A 20,708-nucleotide genomic window follows, 5' to 3' on the forward strand; every position below is an offset into this window, starting at 1 on the left:
GGGGGTAGAAGGGGAGCTAGGGTGAGAGCGAGATCAGGCCCCTGCTGCTGCATACCGCACAATGTTCCCTTCATGGTCAGGTAGCCCTGCGCTGGCAGGTTCCAAGAATCGTGGGACAGTAGGACTGGAGCTAACCTAGGTGAAACAGATCTATATCTGGTTATTGAGAAACCTAAAGACAGGAGGTCTCCTGGAAAGTTCTCTGAGAGGTCACCGAAAGGGAGGGAGCAGGAGAGGTTTTGTCAAGCAGAAAACAGGGGGTCCAAATGGCCATATTTGCTGAAAGCACCCCCATCAATGAAGTTCTGGGGCTGTAACATTCCCTAGGTCCTGTTATTACTGAATCTCCTTCACCTCATGCCCCTAAAGAACCCATAAACACTTCTTCCTAGACAGCATTAAGTAGCATTTAAAAAAAAAAAAAAGAAGAAGAATCATAGCTGGCCGTGGTGGCGCATGCCTGTAATCCCAGCACTCAGGGAGACAGAGGCAGGCAGATCTCTGTGATTTTGAGACCAGCCTGGTCTACAAAGCAAGTCCAGGGCAGCCAGGATTACACAGAGAAACCCTGTCTTGAAAAACCGAAGGGAAAAAAAAAAAAAGAAATGAAAAGAAAGAGAATCATAATTCTCTTCTTGCTCAGCTGGTCAGGAAATCCTTGGCAGTTCTAAGTGCCCTGAAATTTTCTTTAGGTTGTAGACCCTGCTAATCACTTCACCTCTAAGTTGGGCTTGTTTTCAAGTGACTGCATCATATGCTTTTAACCAGAAAAGAAAAAACAAAACAAGAAACTAACAAAACAAACAACCAAAAAAAAAAAAAAAAAAAAAAAAAAAAACCCAAACAAACCCAAAAAACAAAAACAAAAACTGAGGCATAGTTGAACATGAGTGGCAGGGAGGCGGAAGGAACAGTTGAAATGTGATCTTGCATCCCTGGACGGTCCTCCCCTGATCTTTCTCTAACACACAAGCAGACTCAAAGGCTGAGCACAGCCCTTTGGTTTTCAGTGGCATTTCCACCACTGAATCCTCGAGCTAGAATTGCAAGGAATACCATACCTGTGGCAGGGACGTGATGCCCCATCTTGGGCTCACACACTGAGAGACTCCATACTCAGAATCAAGTCATGGGATGGTCTTGGCCTGAATTGATGACTGGAGATCCTGCCTCACCTAAGTCTCTTTAGAAAGGATGCTCTGCTGGAGATGCTGTGAAGGTGCCTGAGGCCAGGGCAGATGGGTAAGGGGTTTCCTTCCTAGTGGTACAGATGGTTTGAAAATGTTTAACTCATAGCAAGATAGCTTATTGAGCTGATGTTTTGAGATGCCTCCCTCTTTGGTGTGGGCTTCGCAGTGGAGGCAGACTGGAGCTCCAGCAGACGGCTTCTTCATACCCACAGAGCTTCTCCGATTCACACCGAGGCTGAGGGGTGTGTGCCTGAAGGTTTTTTTCCTCATTCTTCACAGAAGAGTCTTCTGGGTGCGGTCTCTTCGGAACTCTTACCAAGGCTTCTCGTAGAGACCAAAGAGTCAACACTCCAGGAGGCAAACCCTGGAACCTTTCACCACAGACACAGGGCTTCTCACCAGTGTGAGCTCTCATAAGGATCTGAGGTGAGAAGTCCAGGTGAAGGCCTTGCCACACTCACTCAGCCTTTGGAGAGCTTCTCCATAGCATGCTTGTCACGCTTTAACATCTTTGCCATAGCGATCCTGTTTATCGGCCTCTCCTGTGTGCTCTTGCCAGTCAATATGAAGTTCTGAAAGAAACAGTTATGGGGGCTGGAGAGATGTCTCAGCAGTTAAGAGCATGGTCTGCTCTTCCAAAGGACCAAGGTTCAATTCCCAGCACCCACATGGCAGCTCACAACTGTCTGTAACTCCAGTTCCAGGGGATCTGACACCCTCTCACAGACATGCATGTAGGCAGAAGACCAGTGTACATAAAATAAGATAAATTAAGCCAGGTGTGGTGGCACATGGCTTTAATCACAGCACTTGGGAGGCAGAGACAGGTGGATCACTGTGAGTTCGAAGCCAACCTGGTCTACAAAGGTACTCCAGGACAGCCAAGGCTAACACAGAGAGACTCTGTCTTGAAAAACCAAACCAAACAAACAAACAAATAAAATTAATTAATTAAAAAAGAAACAGTTATCAAAGTTATGGGGTTTCTCAGGTGTGTGAATTTTCTGGTACATGAAAAGATGTTCTCCACCCTGTGGAAAGTTTTCTGCCCGTGGAGCACTTAGAGATAATGTTCCTGAGGTTGGGGATTTAGCTCAGTGGTAGAGCACTTGCCTCAGCTGTGAAAAAAAGAGAGAGAGTATGGTGACATAGGGGAGAAAGTGTTATATATGTGGGTGTTTTCCTGTATATATGTGAACCATGTGCATGCTTGGTGCTTGCAGAGGTCAGAGGAGGGAGTTGGTTCTCCTTGAATTGGAATTATGGGTAATTGTGAGCTGCCATGTTGGTACTTGGGACCAAAACTAGGGCCTCTACAAGAGCAACAAGTGCTCTGATCCTATGAGCCATCTCCCCAGCCCCATCAGACTTTAAAATTTTAGGTTTACTTATATATATTTATTTTTCACTTATGTGTCTGGGTGAATGTACGCCCACGCATGTGAGTGCCCATAGAGGCCAGAAGAGGGAGGGCATCGGGCCCCCTGAAGATGGAGTTACAGAAAGTTGTAAGCTGCCCAATGTGTAGCCTGGGAGCTGCTCGTGGGTCCTCAGGAAGAGCTGTATGTGCTCTAAACCCCTGGGTCATTTCTCCATCCTCTTCAATCTGACTCTTGCAGAATAATATGACAGAGTCTGATGTCTTTACTTTATTCCTTGTGTGTACACTCATTGCAACTCGGTCTCTGAGCCAGTCACCCTATTGGATCTGATGTTAGAAAGGTCAACAGTGACCTCCTCATTGCTAAAGACTTTGGCTCTCCTTCAGAGCTCCCTTCATAAGACACTCTACTAACTTCGTCGACGATTTGCTTTTCTTCCACCCTCTGCTGTGACACGCAGCTCCGTGCTCTTTGGAATCCTTTTGATCCTCTGCTCTGTCCACAGCTGTCTATGTCAAGGTTCCTTAGTCGGCCCTTGGCCCTTCCCGTCAGCGTCGGCTTCGAATGATCTCACCCCATCAAGGTCTTCACCGTCGCCAGTATTCAACATTTAACAAATAGAAGCTGCTACTGACCTTCACAGAGTTTACCAGATTGAAGATCCTGGACTAGAGATGTCAAGCATTGGCTCTCATCCTCATCTTCATCCACAGTTTCGGCACTTGTACCTCATTGGTCTGACTGAAGCAGGAGAATTCAGACTAAGGAGAACCAGTCCTCAGTGAAAGTGGGGGCAGTACGATGGCTCAGCAGGTAAAGGTGTCTGCTGCCAAGTCTGAGAACCTGAGTTCAATCCAGAACCTGGAAGGAGAGAATTGACTCTTTTTTTTTTTTTTTTGGTTTTTCAAGACAAGGTTTCTCTATGTAGCCTTGGCTGTCCTGGACTTGCTTTGTAGACCAGACTAACATCGAATGCACAAAGATCTGCCTGCCTCTGCCTCCCAAGTGCTGGGATTAAAGGTGTGCACCACCACTGCCTGGCTGAGAACTTTCTCTTGAAAATTGTCCTCTGACCTTTGCATGGCACATGTATGTAAACACAGACGTGTGCACACACAGAATACATATATAAATGGAGCAAAAATAGTAAAGCTAGTCAAAGTTCCTGTTCTGAGAGCTTGACCTTAGACTGTCATTAGGGATGTAGGCAGTTGTCTTAGATGCTGATAGACACATGTGATAGAAACTTATTTTCCAGCAAAACAAAAAACAGATTATTTTTTTTATTATTGGCTTTGTTGTTGTTTGTTTTTGTGACAGGGTCTCACTATGTAGCCCTTGCTGGGTTAGAACTCACTATGTAGACCAGGCTGGCCTTGAAGTCACAAAGATCCCTCTGTCTCTGCCTCCTGAGTGCTGGGATTAAAGGTGTGTGCTACCGTTCCCAGCAAAAGCAGGCTTTTTGAATGACTAAAGCAACTGATAGATGTGTAGACAGACTAACCTACTTATTTAAACAATTATGGCAACTCATTAAAATCAGAAATAACTTGGAGGGGGGCATCCCTGATGTCTGTTTCCTAATCTGCTGAGTTGTGGGCAGGCAGCTGTTTCATGCTCCTACTGCCCAGCTGGTAAAATTATCTTTTTACTTTATTTAAAAGTGTGTATTTATAGCTGGGTGTGGTGACACGTGCCTTTAATCCCAGCACTCAGGAGGCAGAGGCAGGAGGATTGCTGTGAGTTTGAAGTCAGTCTGATTGACAAAGCAAGTCCAGGACAGCCAAGATACACAAAGAAACCCTGTCTTGAACTCCCCCCCTCACATCTGTATTTGTTTGTTTTATGTGCGTGGGTGTTTTACCTGCTTGTATGTCTGTGTACCTCTGCTCCCATGGAGACCATGGATATATACACACACACACACACACACACACACACACACACACACACACACACAACCAAAACTCACATAGAAAAAGATAATTTAAACTGGTCTTTGTCAAAGACGTTGACTCAATACTTCTCCAAAACGCCCCAGGAACATACAACACTGTTGTCTGACTGATTCCAGATATTTATTTTACATTTTGTGTCTGTGTATGTAATTGTGAACGCGGGTCCAGTGGGAGCCTGAGGCTTTGGACGCCCCTGAAGCTGGAGTTACAGGAGGCTGGGAGCTGCCTGATGTGGGTGCTCCGAATCAATCTCAGGCCCTCTGCAAAGCAGTATGTGCTTTTAACCAGAGTCACCTCTCTGGGCACTGTCTCAGTCCCTTTTGTCCCCCATACAGAATGTGTTGGAGATTTGGTCTTCAGTGAGGCCATGTTGGGAGGTTGGGTCTTTAACAGGTGAGATCTAGTGAAAGGTCCTTAGGTCTATCAGAGGAGCGCGTCTTTAATGGCTTATGGGACCCCTGTCACTCTCTGGCTTCCTCTTTTGAGATGTGTCTGAGTGTGGGTCCGGGACTCCTGGATTCGGGAACAAGAACGCTGGTCCAGTTGGGAGTGGGATGAATTCTTGGTGGGGGTGGTGAGGGGGGCGCGAGGGTAGCAGTAACACTTAGAGCTGCCAGCTGTTCCCAAGGCAGCAGGCCGGGTCCTGGTTGCTGCCTGCCTTGGTTTCAGAGCCCTGAGCTCTTTGCACTCCAAGCTGGACCAGAAAGAAGGGCTCCTGCAGATGGGCACTGTAGCAGTGGGAGCCTGGCAAGCTCTAGCGGCTGTGGCAGATCTGTGGTGACTGCCTGGCCAGCAGTTGGGTCTTGGGGGTCGTGCGATGAGTTTTTCAGGGAGGAGAGCCCTTCTTCCACCCCCGGTCCCCCCCCCCCCCCCCCACGTTACAGCTCTGGATAAATAGCTAGGCTTAGACTTCCTTCAGTGAAGTAGATGGTCCTCGCTGCTTTACTTCATATGAAACAGGGACTTAGAGACCTTGGGCAGTGGGGAGGGGTTTTGAGGATGAATGCGTCTCATTGGCTGGGACTTAGGACCTTGGAAACGCTCTATTTAGTGGGGAAAGATAACAGGTGACAAGCTCATGTGACTACCTATAACCACCTACAGGTTGTGTCATGTGCTCCTGAGGCAGACACAGAAACTTGAGAGAAAATAGAGACGGAGGCACAATCCTGACTAATTGTGTAAGGGGAAGCACACTTTAATACCAAGAGCAGAGAAAGATACCCCTTCTTTAAGAGATTTATTTAAAGCCAGGCATGGTGGCTCAAGCTTTTAATCCCAGCACTTGGGGAGGCAGAGGTAGGTGGATTGCTGTGAGTTTGAGGCCAGCCTTGTCTACAAAGCGAGTCCAGGACAGGCAAGGCTATATAGAGAAAACTTGTCTCCAAAAAACAAAAGATTAAAAAAAAAATGTATATGAATGTTTTGTCTGGAGGTACATATGTGCCTATGGGAGCCAGAAGAGGGAGTCTGCACCCTCGGAACTGCAGTTACCCAAGGTTGTGAACCACCACATAAGCCCTTAGACACAGACCTGGGTCCTTTGCAAGAACAAGTTGCAGGGGACCATGGAATTGGCCTGGCCTAGCTGCCTTGAGAGGCATCATAGGTTTGTCAGCTATAGTCCATGGCTGCTGCGGTGCTGTCCAGTCCATGGCTGCCTTCCAGTTCCTGAGAGACCGATGCACTCCCTCAGGCCGTTGAAGTGTTCTCTGTTTTCCCTTAGTAGTCAAGGAAGCATGGAAGCTTGACTGGACAACTGGTCCTGGACATTTATCCTGTGTACCCTGTATAGCTTGCAAACGTCATTGTGTCCTGGCAACTACAGCCATATTGCCATTATAATCTGTTTCTGGTAAAGGTATAAAAAGTCTGACTGCTCTCAATAAAATGGTCACAGCCTCCATCTTGCTGTGGCCCCTCCACCCCAAGCCTGGCTTCATTCCTTGAGGCCATGTCAGGTGCCCAGTAAGTAAGCTGGGGCATTTACAACAAATGCTCTTAACCAATGGGCCACCTCTCCAGTACCCAGAGAAAGATATTTTAAGGATGAATCAGTAAAATAAGTATCTCTCATAAACATGCATACTGAATTGCTCAAAAAGTATAACCCAAACACTTATAAAAATGATTATACCTCCTGACCATGTGGTATTTATTCCTGCTACGACACAGTAAGGATAAAAGCCCATATTCACTCCAGGACCCCAGCCCGTGGAGTGGTGCTCCCACAATTCAAGTGGTTCCATAGATTATCTAATGCAGATAACGCCACAGACAATCCAGAGGTGATCCAAGCTGATCTAGTCGCCTGCAGACAAGTCAGAGGCTGATCTTGGCGCTGTCCAGTTGACAGTGCTAACCATCACAGCTGCCAGTAATCTGATACCGGAGATAGATCAGAAGGCGCTTCCTGACACGCACTTCCTATAATCACAGCGGATACAGTAAGGCCAAGGGACACAGGCGCGTCACAAGGAAGTCAAGACACATTTTATGTTCTTATTTATTAGATTCCTAGAAAACTGCAGGTTTACAGCAGGAGAAAGGCCACAGACAACAAAGTTAGGCTTTGAACATGGCTTATTAGGACTTTAACTTTTTTTCTGAAATAGCTCTGTTGTCATGGTACATGCTTTTAAGCACGTGTGCTCAGGAGGTAAAGGCAGGTAGATCTCTTTATACTGGTGGCTAGTCTGAGGTACATACTGAGATCTTGTCTCAAAAACTAACAAAAGTTTAAATCAGCTGTACTAACAATAGCCTGGGAGGATTAAGATACCAAGTTAGTGTGACTACCACCTTCAGCAAAGGCTAGGTTTAAGCACATCAGTAAAACTAGTAAAAGGAGAGTTGTATAACGAGATAATTCATAAATCTCTAACCTTGTGTCAAGTTTTTAAAAGAATAAACAACAGCTGGAAAGATGGCTCAATGGTTAAGAGAAAATATTGCATTTGCAGAGGACCAGAGTTTGATTTTCAGCACCCAACCCATGTTGAACAACTTAGAACCACTGCCAGCTCCAGGGGGTCTGATGCCACCTTTGGCCTCTGAGGGCACCTGCAGGCATGTGCACACCCCACCCCCACATACACACATACACGTGCACACAAGTAAAAATAAAATAAATTGCCGGGTGGTGGTGGTGGTGGCACATACCTTTAATCCTAGCACTTGGGAGGCAGAGGCAGGGGGATCTTTATGAATTCAAGGCAGGCCTGGTATAGAGAGTGAGTTCTAGGACAGGCAAGGCTACATAGACAGACCCTGTCTTGAAAATAAATAAAATAAAATAAATTGAGGATGGAAACTTGGCTCTGTGGTTAGGAGCACTTCCTGCTCTTCCAGAGGATCTGAGTTCAGTTCCTAGACCCACACTGAGTAGCTCACAAAAGCCTTGTATTCTGGTACCAGGGGACCAAACACCCCTTCTGGCCCTCACGGGCCCCTGCACTCATATGCTGCACAAACAGAGAAGCAGGCACACACTTACAAATAAAATAGAAATAAAAAACAACAAATCTCTAAAGAAATAAATGAAACTACAATTAAACAAGAGTACAGCAAGGAGACATAGCATAGGGTAGAATTTTGTTTCAGTGGCTTTAGGCAATGAGTCTTTCAGCTTGTTCTGAACTTTTTGGGTTAGGAATTTTTTTGAATGAACTATTCGTAAAAACCTCTAATGATCCTCAATTCAGGATTAACGTTCAAGTTCTTTTCCTTTAGAGATCCGAGTCTACATCATTTGGCCCCAGCGCTTTGGGCTGGGGCACCACAGCGCACCAAGGTGGGAGCACGTGCTGAAGGGGCTGTTCAGTTCACGGTTGGGATGGGAAGAGACAAAAACGGGATCAGGGTTCTGCTGTCCCCTGGAAGGGCATACCCTCAGCAACCTAACATTTTTTTTACATTAGGTCTCACTTCCAGAGCAATTATAAACAGGGTTTTAATTAAAAGGCTATCTATCCTTCAATAAAAATTACTAATGATAAGAATAGTGATGAGCTGGGCGTGGTGGTGTAGGCCTTTAATCTCAGCACTCAGGAGGCAGAGGCAGGTTGATCACTGTGAGTTCGGGGCCAGCCTGGTCTACAAAGCGAGTCCAGGACAGCCAAGGCTACACAGAGAAACCCTGTCTCGAAAAACAAAAGAAAAAAGGATAGTGATGAGGCAGGTGGTATGGTGCACGCAGGTGGAGCTCTGAGTTCCAGGACAGCCTGGTGTACAGATTGAGTTACAGGACAAACAGGACTACACAGAGAAATCCTGTCTTGAAAAACTAAAAAAAAAAAAAAAAAAAAAAAAAAAAAAAAAAAAAAAAAGAAAGAAAAAAGAAAAAAGCAATGTTGACATAAATTTTTTTTTTTTTTTACATTAGACACTTGAATTTATTTGTTTGTTTTTCGAGACAGGGTTTCTCTGTGTACCCTCGCCTGTCTGTCCTGGACTCACTTTGTAGACCAGGCTGGCCTCGAACTCAGAGATCCACCTGCCTCTGCCTCCCTGCGTGCTGCGATGATAGGCGCGCGCGCCTTTTGAATTTATTTTTCTTTGGGTTGTCTGCGCCCTTTGCCAATTTTAGTAAAATATGTTAGAACCGAGCAGAATTTTTTACTTTATACATGTGGTCTCATGTATCCCAGGCTGCCCTCAACTTGCCATATAGCTAAGGACGACCTTGAATTTCTCAACCTCCTGTCTCCACCTCGAGAATGTTGGATTACAGAGTTGTGCTACCAAGCCTAGTTTATGTTGTGCTGGCTGTAAAACAGATGAGGACCCTAAGACCCAGGGGTTGAATAATTTGTAGCCACGCCACTGCTCTTCTGACTCTAAACTATAAATTCACCTAAATTATGGCTCCACGGTGGCTTGCCTAGACCTTGCCTTCCTTCCATGCTCATCAATCGAGCATTTAAAATTATTTTAGTAAGCAGTTTGACCTAAGCGCATGCGGCTCGGGCTCTTCCTCTTCGTACGATTGGACGCTTTGCGTCTCTTTTGACCCCAGGGACTCGCCGTCGTCCGGCTGAGGCGTCCGCTGGTTGAGATGATGGCGACTGGGACGCCGGATTCGCAAGCACGATTTGGTCAGTCGGTGAAGGGGCTTCTCACGGAGAAGGTGAACACCTGCGGGACCGACGTGATCGCGCTCACCAAGCAGGTGCTGAAAGGTTCCCGGAGCTCCGAGGTGAGCGGGGCGTGGACTCCCCGGGCCCGGTACTCTCTGCACTAACTCCAAGAGAGGCGGCGCATTGCATCCTGGGGAGTGTAGGCTGTTGGCCCAGGCGCGCGTTGCATTCTGGGTGTGTTTCTTCAGTTTAGGTTGAAGGCATGTAGTGGGAACAGGTGATGTGATAGGAACCTGTGTTCTAGAAAGGGGAGGAGCACAGGTGGACAGGTGAGCAGCCTCTGCTACACAGTGCCTCTTTGTACTCAGGGCAGTCTGTAGTGAACATCAGTTCCCTCTTGAGAGGGCTTGGCAGTCCTCTGAACTTCCAAGATTTCTTTTACGCTTCTGTGGGTTTTTTTATGTTTCTGGCCACGTTTTTCGTTGTTTCTTAGAATAGCCTTTTCCTCTTACCGATTCCGCCCCCCCCCCTTTATCCATTCTCCATCTCATTCTATGAATGGAAAGACACGTGCATGCTCATAACACTTTTCTTCATGAAACAACAACCCACGTGCTCATGCACAGGCAAACGGACACAATGCAATGACCTCATCATCGGTTTGTATTTACTTAAGGGAAATTAAAGGAATGATGGTGTTTGATAGGCAAACCTGTAATCTGAGCTCTCTGGAGGCCAAAGGAAGAGGCCTGGAATACCCAGCACTCGGGAGGCAGAGGCAGGCGAATCGCTGTGAGTTCGAGGCCAGCCTGGTCTACGGAGTGAGTCCAGGACAGCTAAGGCTACACAGAGAAACCTTGTCTCGAAAAATCAACAAAAACCAAAACAAAACAACAACAAAGCCAAGTACTTGTCTTTACTGTGTAACACAGCTGTTGAAGTCGCTGTCCTGGTGATCTGTGATGTCATGCTTTGTGTGTGCTCCCATCTGACACACTGCTTTCAGGAGTCAGTGTCAGAGGAAAGTTTGAAGAAATTAAAGACTTGATGTGTTTCTTTTTCCAAATATAAACTGTGCAAATTGTGGCTTCACCTTGTGACACTTTATCACGGTTTCACAGAGTTCCTGTGTCAGTTTTGTTGGCATCATGTTGATAGATTATTATTATTATTTATTTATGGTTTTTTTTTTTTGAGATAGGGCTTCTGTGTAGTTCTGGCTGTCCTAAAACTCTTTGTAGACCAGGCTGGCCTTGAACTCACAAAAATCTGCCTACTTCTGCCTCTGGAGTGCTGAGATCAAAGTCGTGCGCCACCATAGATTATATTTCTTTTGTAGGAAATGGATGTATATGCAAAATATCACATATAATACAAATGCACACATGCATTTTTCTAGATAAACAAATTGGGGGAAGAGAAGAGATGCTATAAGTATGCTTAAACTTTTAAAAGCTGGGTTTGGGTCAGCGAGATGGCTCAGCAAGTAAAGGTGCTTGCACCCAAGGTGGACCATCTGAGTTCCATCCCAATAGAACAAACTTCCAAAACTTATTGTCTAATGCCGGGTGTGGTGGCTCACACCTTTAATCCTAGCACTCAGGAGGCAGAGGCAGGAGGATTGATGTGAGTTCGAGGCCAGCCTGGTCTACAAAGTGAGTCCAGGACAGCCAAGGCTACACAGGGAAACCCTGTCTCAAAAAACAAACAAAACAAAACAACAACAACAACAACAACCCCCCGTGGTGCACACATTCCTCTCTTTCACAGAATAAATAAATGTAATTAAGCTTAAAAAAAAAAAAAAAAAAGCTAAGTATAGTAGCACATGCCATTAACCACAGCGTTTGAGAGGCAGAAGCAGACAAATCTCTATGGGTTTGAGGTCTACAGAGTGAGTTCCAGCGTATCCAGGGTTACATAGTGAGACCCTGTGTCCTCCACATTTTCTGAGAGATGATTTTATATTTTGCTCTAGTATATACTGAGCATCATAATGAATTTATCTTTACATGGTGCTAGTTTGATAAGCTACCAGAAGTCACTGCCACCACTGGTTGCCTCTAGAGTACCCTGTTCCTCCCTCTCCTCATCCTTGTGTGCACCTCTCACATGAGCATCTCCTCCTGGAGGGGAGTTTGAGTGTAATCCCATTGAACAGTGTGGACTAAATCAAGCCGAAGTCAACCTGATTTCTGGGACAGGGTTGACACGTAGCCTCACTGTCCTCCAGACTTTGTCTTCACTGGATTTCTTCCATAGCTCGTATAGCGTGTCACCTCTGCCATTTCCTTTACTAGTTTGTGAGGTGGTTGGGATGTCATAGTGACTCTCTAGTTCACCGCTTTCATTTAACAAATAATTTCAAATGTCTGTCAGTCCGGGTACTCAGGAAGTGGTAGTGGTGTTGGTTTTGAAAGAACCGAGAGTGTAATTGACGGGAGGCTAGGGCTCTATCACTGGGCTATGGAGCTTACATTGAAAATGCAGTGGAGGGCTGGTGTAGACTTTGAACTTTTACAAACCTTCTTTATTTGGGGTTATTTGAATGCTTACACCTCCCTTCCAACCCACCTACCCTAGATGGAAGAGAAAAGCGGTTAATGGGGACAGGAGAAGTAGACGTTCTTAGCCTCAGTTCCTTGGAGCAATTCCACTCTGTGTTGTCAGGATTCCAGAAGACCTGTTGAACAGTAAAGCAGTAATCCAGCAAAAGTGACTGCAACCGCAGTAGCTGGAACCCGGAGCAGCAGCTGGAACCAGAATTTCTAAGCATTCTCTGAAGCATTTCTCTCCAGGAGCCTCTTGGAGCAGAGTGATGAACAGCCAAATGATAGAAAGCGATGCCAAAACCAACAAGCCACGCCTCTGGTTTGGGGCATATATGCCCCTGCCTGCGGGGTTTGACTGAAACTCGGGATGGAGTTCACCTGTTGAAAATGTAAGACACAAAGAAGGAGAGCAAATCTGATTGATCAAACTCTCAAACTTTATTAGTCAGGCAGCAGCTTTTATAAGTCAGAAGGCAGGGAAGCATATTGCTATAGCAACCGACCTGCAGGCCTTTCTCAAAACACAGGGAATTCCAGGCAGGGTCATAATGTCCTGCCACACAGGGCATCTTGCTCTGTCTTCATGTAGCTTTAGTCTAACTGCTGACTCACAACAGGGTGGCTCCATCCCGATCTGTCCTTAGCTGCTGACTCACAACAGGGTCGCTCCATCCCAATCTTTAGTCTAACTGCTGACTCACAACAGGGTCAGCTAGTTTCTGGTGAAAGGCAAGCTTTGAGAAAAACAGAGATTTAAAGGTGCAGACTTGGACAAGATGCCTGAACAGTGGCCATATGGCCTATTGTCCCATATATATATATCTCCTCTCAGAGTTGGTACTAGGATGTTTATCATCTGTCGAAGACTATGCCCTTGCAAGAGGCAGTTTCTCTTCTACTAAGACAGACACCATGTGCCCTCTCGTAAGTCTGTTTCTGGTGGACAAATACTGCACACCCTCATATTAAGTCTTCTTCACATCCCACACTTAGGATCAAAACAAAAACCTGTTTACATCCGCTACATGCTGGGTATGGCAGTGTTTGCCTGCATGCCTATAACCCTAGCTTTGGAGCTGAGGAGGGAACAGAGACAGGTGAATTCTTGAAGCTCCCTGGCAACCAGCCTGACTGACTGGTGAGCTCAGGTTTAGCAAGAGACTCTGTCTTACAAAAAAAAAAAAAAATAATAATAATAATAATAATAATACAGAGAGTGAGTGAGTAAAGATAACCTGATGTCAACCCTCCCTACATACGTACGTACATACATACATACATACATACATACATACATACATACATACTCCTACAGCTCACACAAACACACATGCACACACAACACTCACCAAACACACACACACACACACACCATTTGCAATACATACATACACAAACACACATGCACATGCACACACACCACTCACCACACACACACACACACACACAAAACTGGCTATAGGAACTGGGGTGTAGCTCTGTGATAGAGTGCTATAAAAGGCCTGAGTTGGGTCCCTGGCACCACAGGAGAGGAAGCTACACTTTGCTAAGCTGTTGGTGGGACTGCAGAAGGAAGCAGCTGTGATGCAGGAAATGTAACTTGTACACAGAATCAGGATCCTTTCTTTCTTTCTTTCTTTCTCTCTTTCTTTCTTTTTTTTGAGACAGGGTTTCTCTGTGTAGCCTTGGCTGTCCTGGACTCGCTTTGTAGACCAGGCTGGCCTCGAACTCACAGCGATCCACCTGCCTCTGCTTACCGAGTGCTGGGATTAGAGGTGTGTGCCACCACGCCCGGCAACACTGTACCATCTTAAATAGTGGACTTGAGCACCTCTAGTTACCAAGACTGGAAAGGACACAAACTAAGAAAACCGTTCCACATGGGGAGAAAGCCGGACAGGAGGGAACAGAGGTGGGTGGCTTGTTCACTGTTGGAACTTAGGAAGAACATGAGCTTTACCAATCTTAAATAGTAAAAAGAAATATGAACTGCAGCGACGCCGCTGTTCTGGCTGCTTTGGAGTCAAGGTGAACGGGGAGAGTCGGATGTGTTGGTAGGGTGCACGTAACTGCCTTGGCACGGCTCCAGCTAGACACCGGGGCTGGAAAGCTGCAAGAGGCCCGCATTTCACAGTGCTCAGCTGTCACAGTGCTTTAGCTCTGCCTGGAGGTCAGGTCACCATGTTGAATCTGAAATCACCATTTCTCTTTTGGTCTCAGAGCCCAGCTGTCACCAAACTTAAACACTGGCCTCTGCTTTTCCTCTTCTTTTTCTCTTAGCTCTATCTGTCTTTTGTGACATAATTTCTTATTCTAAGCCTTGAATAGTGATGACAGTGGTGGCTGCTGATGCTACCTCCTCCTCTTCCCTCTCCTCCTCTTCTTCCTCCTTCTCCTTCCTCCTCCTTCCCCCTTTCTCCTCTTTCCTTTCTTCTATTGTGTTGGGGATCAAACTCAGGACCTTGTCACACCAGGCAGTCACTCAGCACTCCAGGACACCCGCAGTCCTTGAGCGTCTTCCCATGCCTTTTTTCCTTCTTTTCTCTCAGTTCCACCCCCACACACTGTTTCTTAATTATTATTTTTGTTTTGAGACAGGGGTTCTCTGTGTAGCCCTGGCTGTCCTGGACTTGCTTTGTAGACCAGGCTGGCCTCAAACTCAGAGATCTGCCTCCCTCTGCCTCCTGGGTACTGGGCTTAAAGGCGTGCACCACCACTGCCTGACTCATCCCCAGAACCTTAAGTTTGTCCCTTTTTTTTTCTTTCTCTTGGGAACAGGGTCTCCTGGAGCCCAGGCTAGCCCAGAGCTCACTGTGTAGCTAGAGACCCCCTGCTTCTCTTCCAGAATGTTGGGATTATAGGTGTGTGCCACCATGCTCGATTTATGCAGAGTTGGAGATGAAACCCAGGCTTTCTTGTACCTGAGGCCAACAGTCTACCAACTAAACTACCTCAGCCAAAGTTTATGTTTGTTTTTAGATTTATATAATTTTATGTGTATGAGTGTTGTGTGTGTGTGTGTGTGTGTGTGCCTGGTGCCTGCAGAGGTCAGACGAGGGCATCAGATACCTTGCAGATGGAGTTATGGATGGTCTTGAAATACCCTGTGGGTGCTGGGAACTGAACCTGTGTCTTCTGTAAGAGCAGCAAGTGTTCTTAGCAACTGAATCATTCACTGCTCCAGCTTCCCAAGTTTTTTTTCTTCAAAAGATTTTATTTTAATTATTTTGGCATATACATTTATATTATTACACATAAATAAAAAATTACATACAGCAAGAAGAACCATGAAACAACCAGGGATTATATGAATGTTACCTTCATGGTGTTTGGCTATTTGTATTTGGCAACCTTGTAGAAAACATCTTTCCTATCTTGGTGATTGTAAAATTCTGAATGAGAATCAATATCTATCATATCAACTTAAATCATCTATCTAGACCTAAAAACATCTTAATCCCTAAATAGCTAAGGTTAATTCTAAGACTAAGCTATCTGATCTTCAACCCCATCAAAGATTTGAGAAGGAATGAAATTAATTATTTGAGTGAACTGGAAGTGCAGGTTAGCAGCTTCCAAAATGAGAAAAGAAGGAGAAGGAGGAGGAAGAGGAAGGGGGAAGGAAGAAGAGGAGGAGGAGGAGAGAAGAAGAAGAAGAAGAAGAAGAAGAAGAAGAAGAAGAAGAAGAAGAAGAAGAAGAAGAAGAAGATGATGATTAACAGGGACACTCTGCTGCTTGATCAGTCACCCAAAACTCTATAATGTTGGAGCATTATCTCAGCCTCTGGCCCAATATATCTGACAGACATATTTGTGAGGCAGGAACCATTGAGGACTCGCTTACTCTGTCTTGGCAGAGTTTGGCTGTCGACTCTGCCTGTTTTTAAAGAATCCAGCCAAAGCAGTTTTGCAGGCTTCTCCCAGTATCTGATGAACTGTATTCATCAGAGCTGTATTCCACAGAGCTCGGTAGCTCTGGAGCCCTGATTGTTCGGGAGGGTGTAGGAGTGGAACACAGCTGTGTGGGTTGTGTGGGACTGCCGCTCTTCCAGAGAGCTGGGTTTTTCTTTCTCGGAGCTGGGACCTGCCAGGCTAAATTGCCGTCCCTTTTCATATTTTCTTATCCTGAGACAAGGTCTCACTAAATTAGCCATCCTTACTCGTGGTCCAGGCAAGCCTTGAACTTGTGTTCCTCTTGCTTTAGCCTCCATAGCAGCTGGGGTTACAGGCCTTTACTGCCAGGCCAGTCTCAGAGGTGGGAATTTTTTTTTTCGAGACAGGGTCTCTCTGTGTAGCCTTGGCTGTCTTGGACTCACTTTGTAGACCAGGCTAGGTTCGAACTCACAGTGATCCACCTGCCTCTGCCTCCCAAAGTGCTGGGATTAAAGGCGTGAGCCACACCCGGCTTCAGAGGTGGGAATTTTGATCATTACTGTTTTACTTTTGTTTTCTAGCTGCTGGGTCAGGCAGCTCGAAACATGGTACTACAGGAAGATGCCATCTTGCACTCAGAAGATGTAAGAAACCATTTCTTTCACAATTGTGTGTGTTGTATATGTGTATATATATGTTTATGTATGTGTATGTGTGTGCATGTTTTGTGTGTCTGTATGCTTGTCTGTGTGTGTTGTATGACCACAGGGAAGTGGATCATTCTGTTTCTTTCTTCATTGTGCAGAGCTTAAGGAAAATGGCGATAATAACAACGCATCTTCAGTACCAGTGAGTATGCCCTGACAGCAGTCACTGGCTGCAGCGTCCTTACCCTTAGCCCTGACAGCAGTCACTGGCTGCAGCGTCCTTACTCTTAGCCCTGACAGCAGTCACTGGCTGCAGCGTCCTTACCCTTAGCCCTGACAGCAGTCACTGGCTGCAGCGTCCTTACCCTTAGCCCTGATAGCAGTCACTGGCTGCAGCGTCCTTACCCTTAGCCCTGACAGCAGTCACTGCCTGCAGCATCCTTACCCTTAGCCCTGACAGCAGTCACTGGCTGCAGCGTCCTTACCCTTAGCCTGGCCATTTCTTTTGTGCTTCAGCACATCTTCCCATGGAGGTGGGAGTGGGATGGAGGTGGGTAGCACTGATCAAGGATGCAGTCTTTGGGGAAGACCATTTGAGGCTTCAGGGGAAGTTGAGATGTGGGAGAGTAGGAGCTAGGGCCCCTGTTTTTGAAGCTCCCTGTGGTAAATGGGACCTCTACAAGGGATGAACTGTGCCAACACTGTGTGGCACTGGGAGACACTTGATGGGTATCGGTCCATGCTGTGCCCCGTGTGGTTCCTCCCTGGAGAATGGAGTGGGATGGTGACTGGCATCAGGCATCACAGCACCAGCAGCATGGGCATCATTCAGATCTTGAAGCCTTCATTGTCATTGTGAAGAAAAGTATAATTGAATTTGCCTTTTGTTGTATTTTTTCCTGTCTTGTAGTTTATGTGGTTGATAAGATGCTTGCATCCCGCCGGGCATGGTGACGCACGCCTTTAATCCCAGCACTCGGGAGGCAGAGGCAGGCGGATCGCTGTGAGTTCGAGGCCAGCCTGGTCTACAAAGTGAGTCCAGGATGGCCAAGGCTACACAGAGAAACCCTGTCTCGAAAAACAAAAACAAAACAAACAAACAAGCAAAAAAAGATGCTTGCATCCCTATTTGGGATTGTATGGCTGAGAATTCAAGTCATGAAAAGCTAATGTTGAGACTGAATTTTAGCTGTGTATATATTAAGTATGTGGTTATCTGGCTCCTCTTAGTTACACCAAGTTTAAGCTGAGTGTGTATGTTGGTTCTGCCTGTGTGATCTGTTGATGCTAACTTCTCTGTGGTCACCAGGTCACCCTGTTTCTTTCCTTCTTTCCCTTCCTGACTTAGGCAAGAAGCTATTCAGAAGAAGTAAGTAACCTGCACCTCAGAGATGGTGGGTGGGGAAGACTGAAGCATGCTGGGAATGACACTGCTGTGGCCAGGATCAGTGGATAAGTGCTGTGGCCAGGATCAGTGGATAAGTAATGTGGCCAGGGTCAGTGGATAAGTGGTTGACATGTCTTTCAGTGGCCATGCTTGGCATGGCCTGTTTAGAAGAACACGACGTATTTCAAGGGTATACAGGAACTGGGTTTGCTGCCTTTATGTTCTAGAAGTTACAGGGTACAGAGGCCACCCTGAGGAATAGACATCGTTTGTATTCGTAATATTCATAAACAGAGCAGACATAGTAAAGCCACTAAACTGTGGTAAATGTTTGTTAGCCTTTTACTTATTAACAGAAGACCTCACTGTGTTGCCCAGACTAATCTGAAACTCATAACCCTGTCCCCGCTTCCTGTGTGGTGGGATTACAGGTGTATGCCTCCATGGCCATCTGCAGAAAGGCTTCTTCATGCTTTACTTTCTCCCCAACCTTGAGATTAGATCTTACTGAGTTACCATGGTGGCCTCAAACTCTTGGGTTTCAAGTGACCCTCCTCTGCCATGACCTTCTGAGTAACTGACTGACAGTTGTGCCACAGGGGCCCAGGTAAATTTGACTTAGGTGTAACAAGATTGATGCATTAAAAGATAGACCATACGCTGGGCATGGTGGCGCACACCTTTAATCCCAGCACTTGGGAGGCAAAGGCAGGCAGATCGCTGTGAGTTCAAGGCCAGCCTGGTCCACAAAGCTAGTCCAGGACAGCCAAGGCTACACAGACACTCTGTCTCAAAACAAAACAAAAACAAAAACAAACAAACAAAGAAAAAACAAAACAAAAGATAGACTGTCCAAAGAAATGTCTTTGCTGCCCATTTCAGACAGTCCTTTTCTCTGTTCTTATTTCTAGTGTTGAACAGTCACCTGACCTGCAGGACCAGTTGAGTCATTTACTGAAGTAGCGTGTCCTAGCAGTAACTGACTTCTTTGCCTGATGCTGAAGAGGATGTGTCTCACATAGCCACCAGGCTATGGGCTTGGTTTCCATTTTCATCTCCAAAAATTCATCTAGAAAAGACTTGTAAAAAGTAGCCAAGTGACTGAACTTGGACTCACTACTTAGATTGGATTAACCCATACTCTTATCAGATATTTAAGTTGTATCATATTCAAATAAAATTAATAGGTTCTATTGTTAGCACTGAAAAAAAATTTAAAAACTTGTTAAAAAGCTGTATCATCTCACATGATCCTTAAGCACATTGCTGTGTCTTTTTTTTTGAGATAGTTTGTCCCTGGGTAGCCTGCTGGCTTTGAACTCACAACCTTCCTGCTGTAGCTTGTCAAATGCTAAAATTACAAATCACCACAGCTGGCCACTGAATAACATATAGTCTCAGATTCTTGGGGGATTGAGCAGGAGGATCACTTGAGCCCAGATAATTGGAACCATCCAGGGCAACACTGAAAAGCCTGTCTCGAAGAAGAAGAAGAAGAAGAAGAAGAAGAAGAAGAAGAGGAGGAGGAGGAGGAAGAGGAGGAAGAGGAGGATGACAACGACATGGGGGAGGGACTTCTATTGTGGACACATGAGAATGCTTCATATTTTAAAGGATGTTTAATCATTCATTCAAGAATCTTCATGTAAGCCGGGCATGGTGGTACACGCCTTTATTTATTTATTGTTTTGTTTTTTTCTCGAAATAGGGTTTTTTTGTGTAGCTCTGGCTGTCCTGGACTTACTTCTTAGACCAGGCTGGCCTTGAACTCACAGCAATCTGCCTGCCTCTGGCCCATGCCTTTAATCCCAGCACTTAGGACGCAGAGGCAGGTAGATCTCTGTAAATTTCAGGCCAGCCTGGTTTACAAAGCAAGGCCAAAACAGCCAGGACTAAAGAGAAACCCTCTCTCACCGGGCATGGTGGCGCACACCTTTAATCCCAGCACTCAAGAGGTAGAGGCAGGTGGATAGATGTGAGTTCAAGGACAGCCTGGTCTACAAAGGGAGTCCAGGACAGCCAGGGCTATCACACAGCGAAACCCTGTCTTGAAAAATCTTGAGAGAGAGGGGGTGAGTGGGTGGGGGGGACCCTGTCTTGAAAAACCAAAAAAAAAAAAAAAAAAAGAATCTTCATTTAATGGGTACTGAACATGGATACTGGCTGTTGCTCCCTTTCTGACAACAAGTTCCTTTGTTTGCTTGTTTCTTTCTTTTTCAAGACATGGTTTCTTCGTGTAGCCCTGGCTGTCCTGGACTAGCCCTGTAGACCACAAGTTCTATGAAAAGCAGGTCAGCAGTGCCTCTGGCCAGCTGCAGCTCCTTCCCTTGACCTTTCTTCCTGGCTCCTTTCTTTCTGTGACTCTTGATTAAGTGACCTTGGTTCATTTTGTAATCACTTATAGCCATTCCGTTCCCCTCACATTTGGCAGTAAAGCCATGCAAGTTGATCTGCTGATAATTAAACTTACAAAATGAACCACATAGAGAGACCCAGCCTTGAACAAAACAAAAAGGGCTAAAAAAAAAAATATATAAATAAATAATTAATTAATTAAAAAAAATATATATATATATATATAAAACCAGTAAGTCATTGTTACATACTAGTTCCTTAAAGTGTCAAAGTATACATTAATAAA

At 45.7% G+C, this 20,708-nt stretch overlaps 1 protein-coding gene across 1 annotated transcript; it reads left to right on the plus strand.

The window, feature by feature from the left end:
- Positions 1–9,467: 9,467 nt before the first annotated feature.
- Positions 9,468–19,325, plus strand: Borcs7 (BLOC-1 related complex subunit 7). The gene is made up of 5 exons (XM_051146717.1): positions 9,468–9,727; positions 16,615–16,677; positions 16,839–16,882; positions 18,029–18,049; positions 18,979–19,325. Exons 1-5 carry the CDS (start codon positions 9,587–9,589, stop codon positions 19,028–19,030), a joined length of 321 nt encoding a protein of 106 aa, XP_051002674.1. The 5' UTR covers positions 9,468–9,586; the 3' UTR covers positions 19,031–19,325.
- Positions 19,326–20,708: the final 1,383 nt, after the last annotated feature.

This window comes from Acomys russatus, chromosome 5 (genome assembly GCF_903995435.1).
Source record: "Acomys russatus chromosome 5, mAcoRus1.1, whole genome shotgun sequence".
NCBI lineage: Eukaryota > Metazoa > Chordata > Mammalia > Rodentia > Muridae > Acomys > Acomys russatus.

Excerpts from the sequence above, each read along its gene's own strand:
- Borcs7 (XM_051146717.1), top strand. The coding sequence starts at position 9,587 with ATGATGGCGACTGGGACGCCGGATTCGCAAGCACGATTTGGTCAGTCG. Across the intron at positions 16,678-16,838 it reads CCATCTTGCACTCAGAAGAT|AGCTTAAGGAAAATGGCGAT; the intron begins GTAAGAAACCAT and ends TTCATTGTGCAG. Across the intron at positions 18,050-18,978 it reads CAAGAAGCTATTCAGAAGAA|TGTTGAACAGTCACCTGACC; the intron begins GTAAGTAACCTG and ends TCTTATTTCTAG.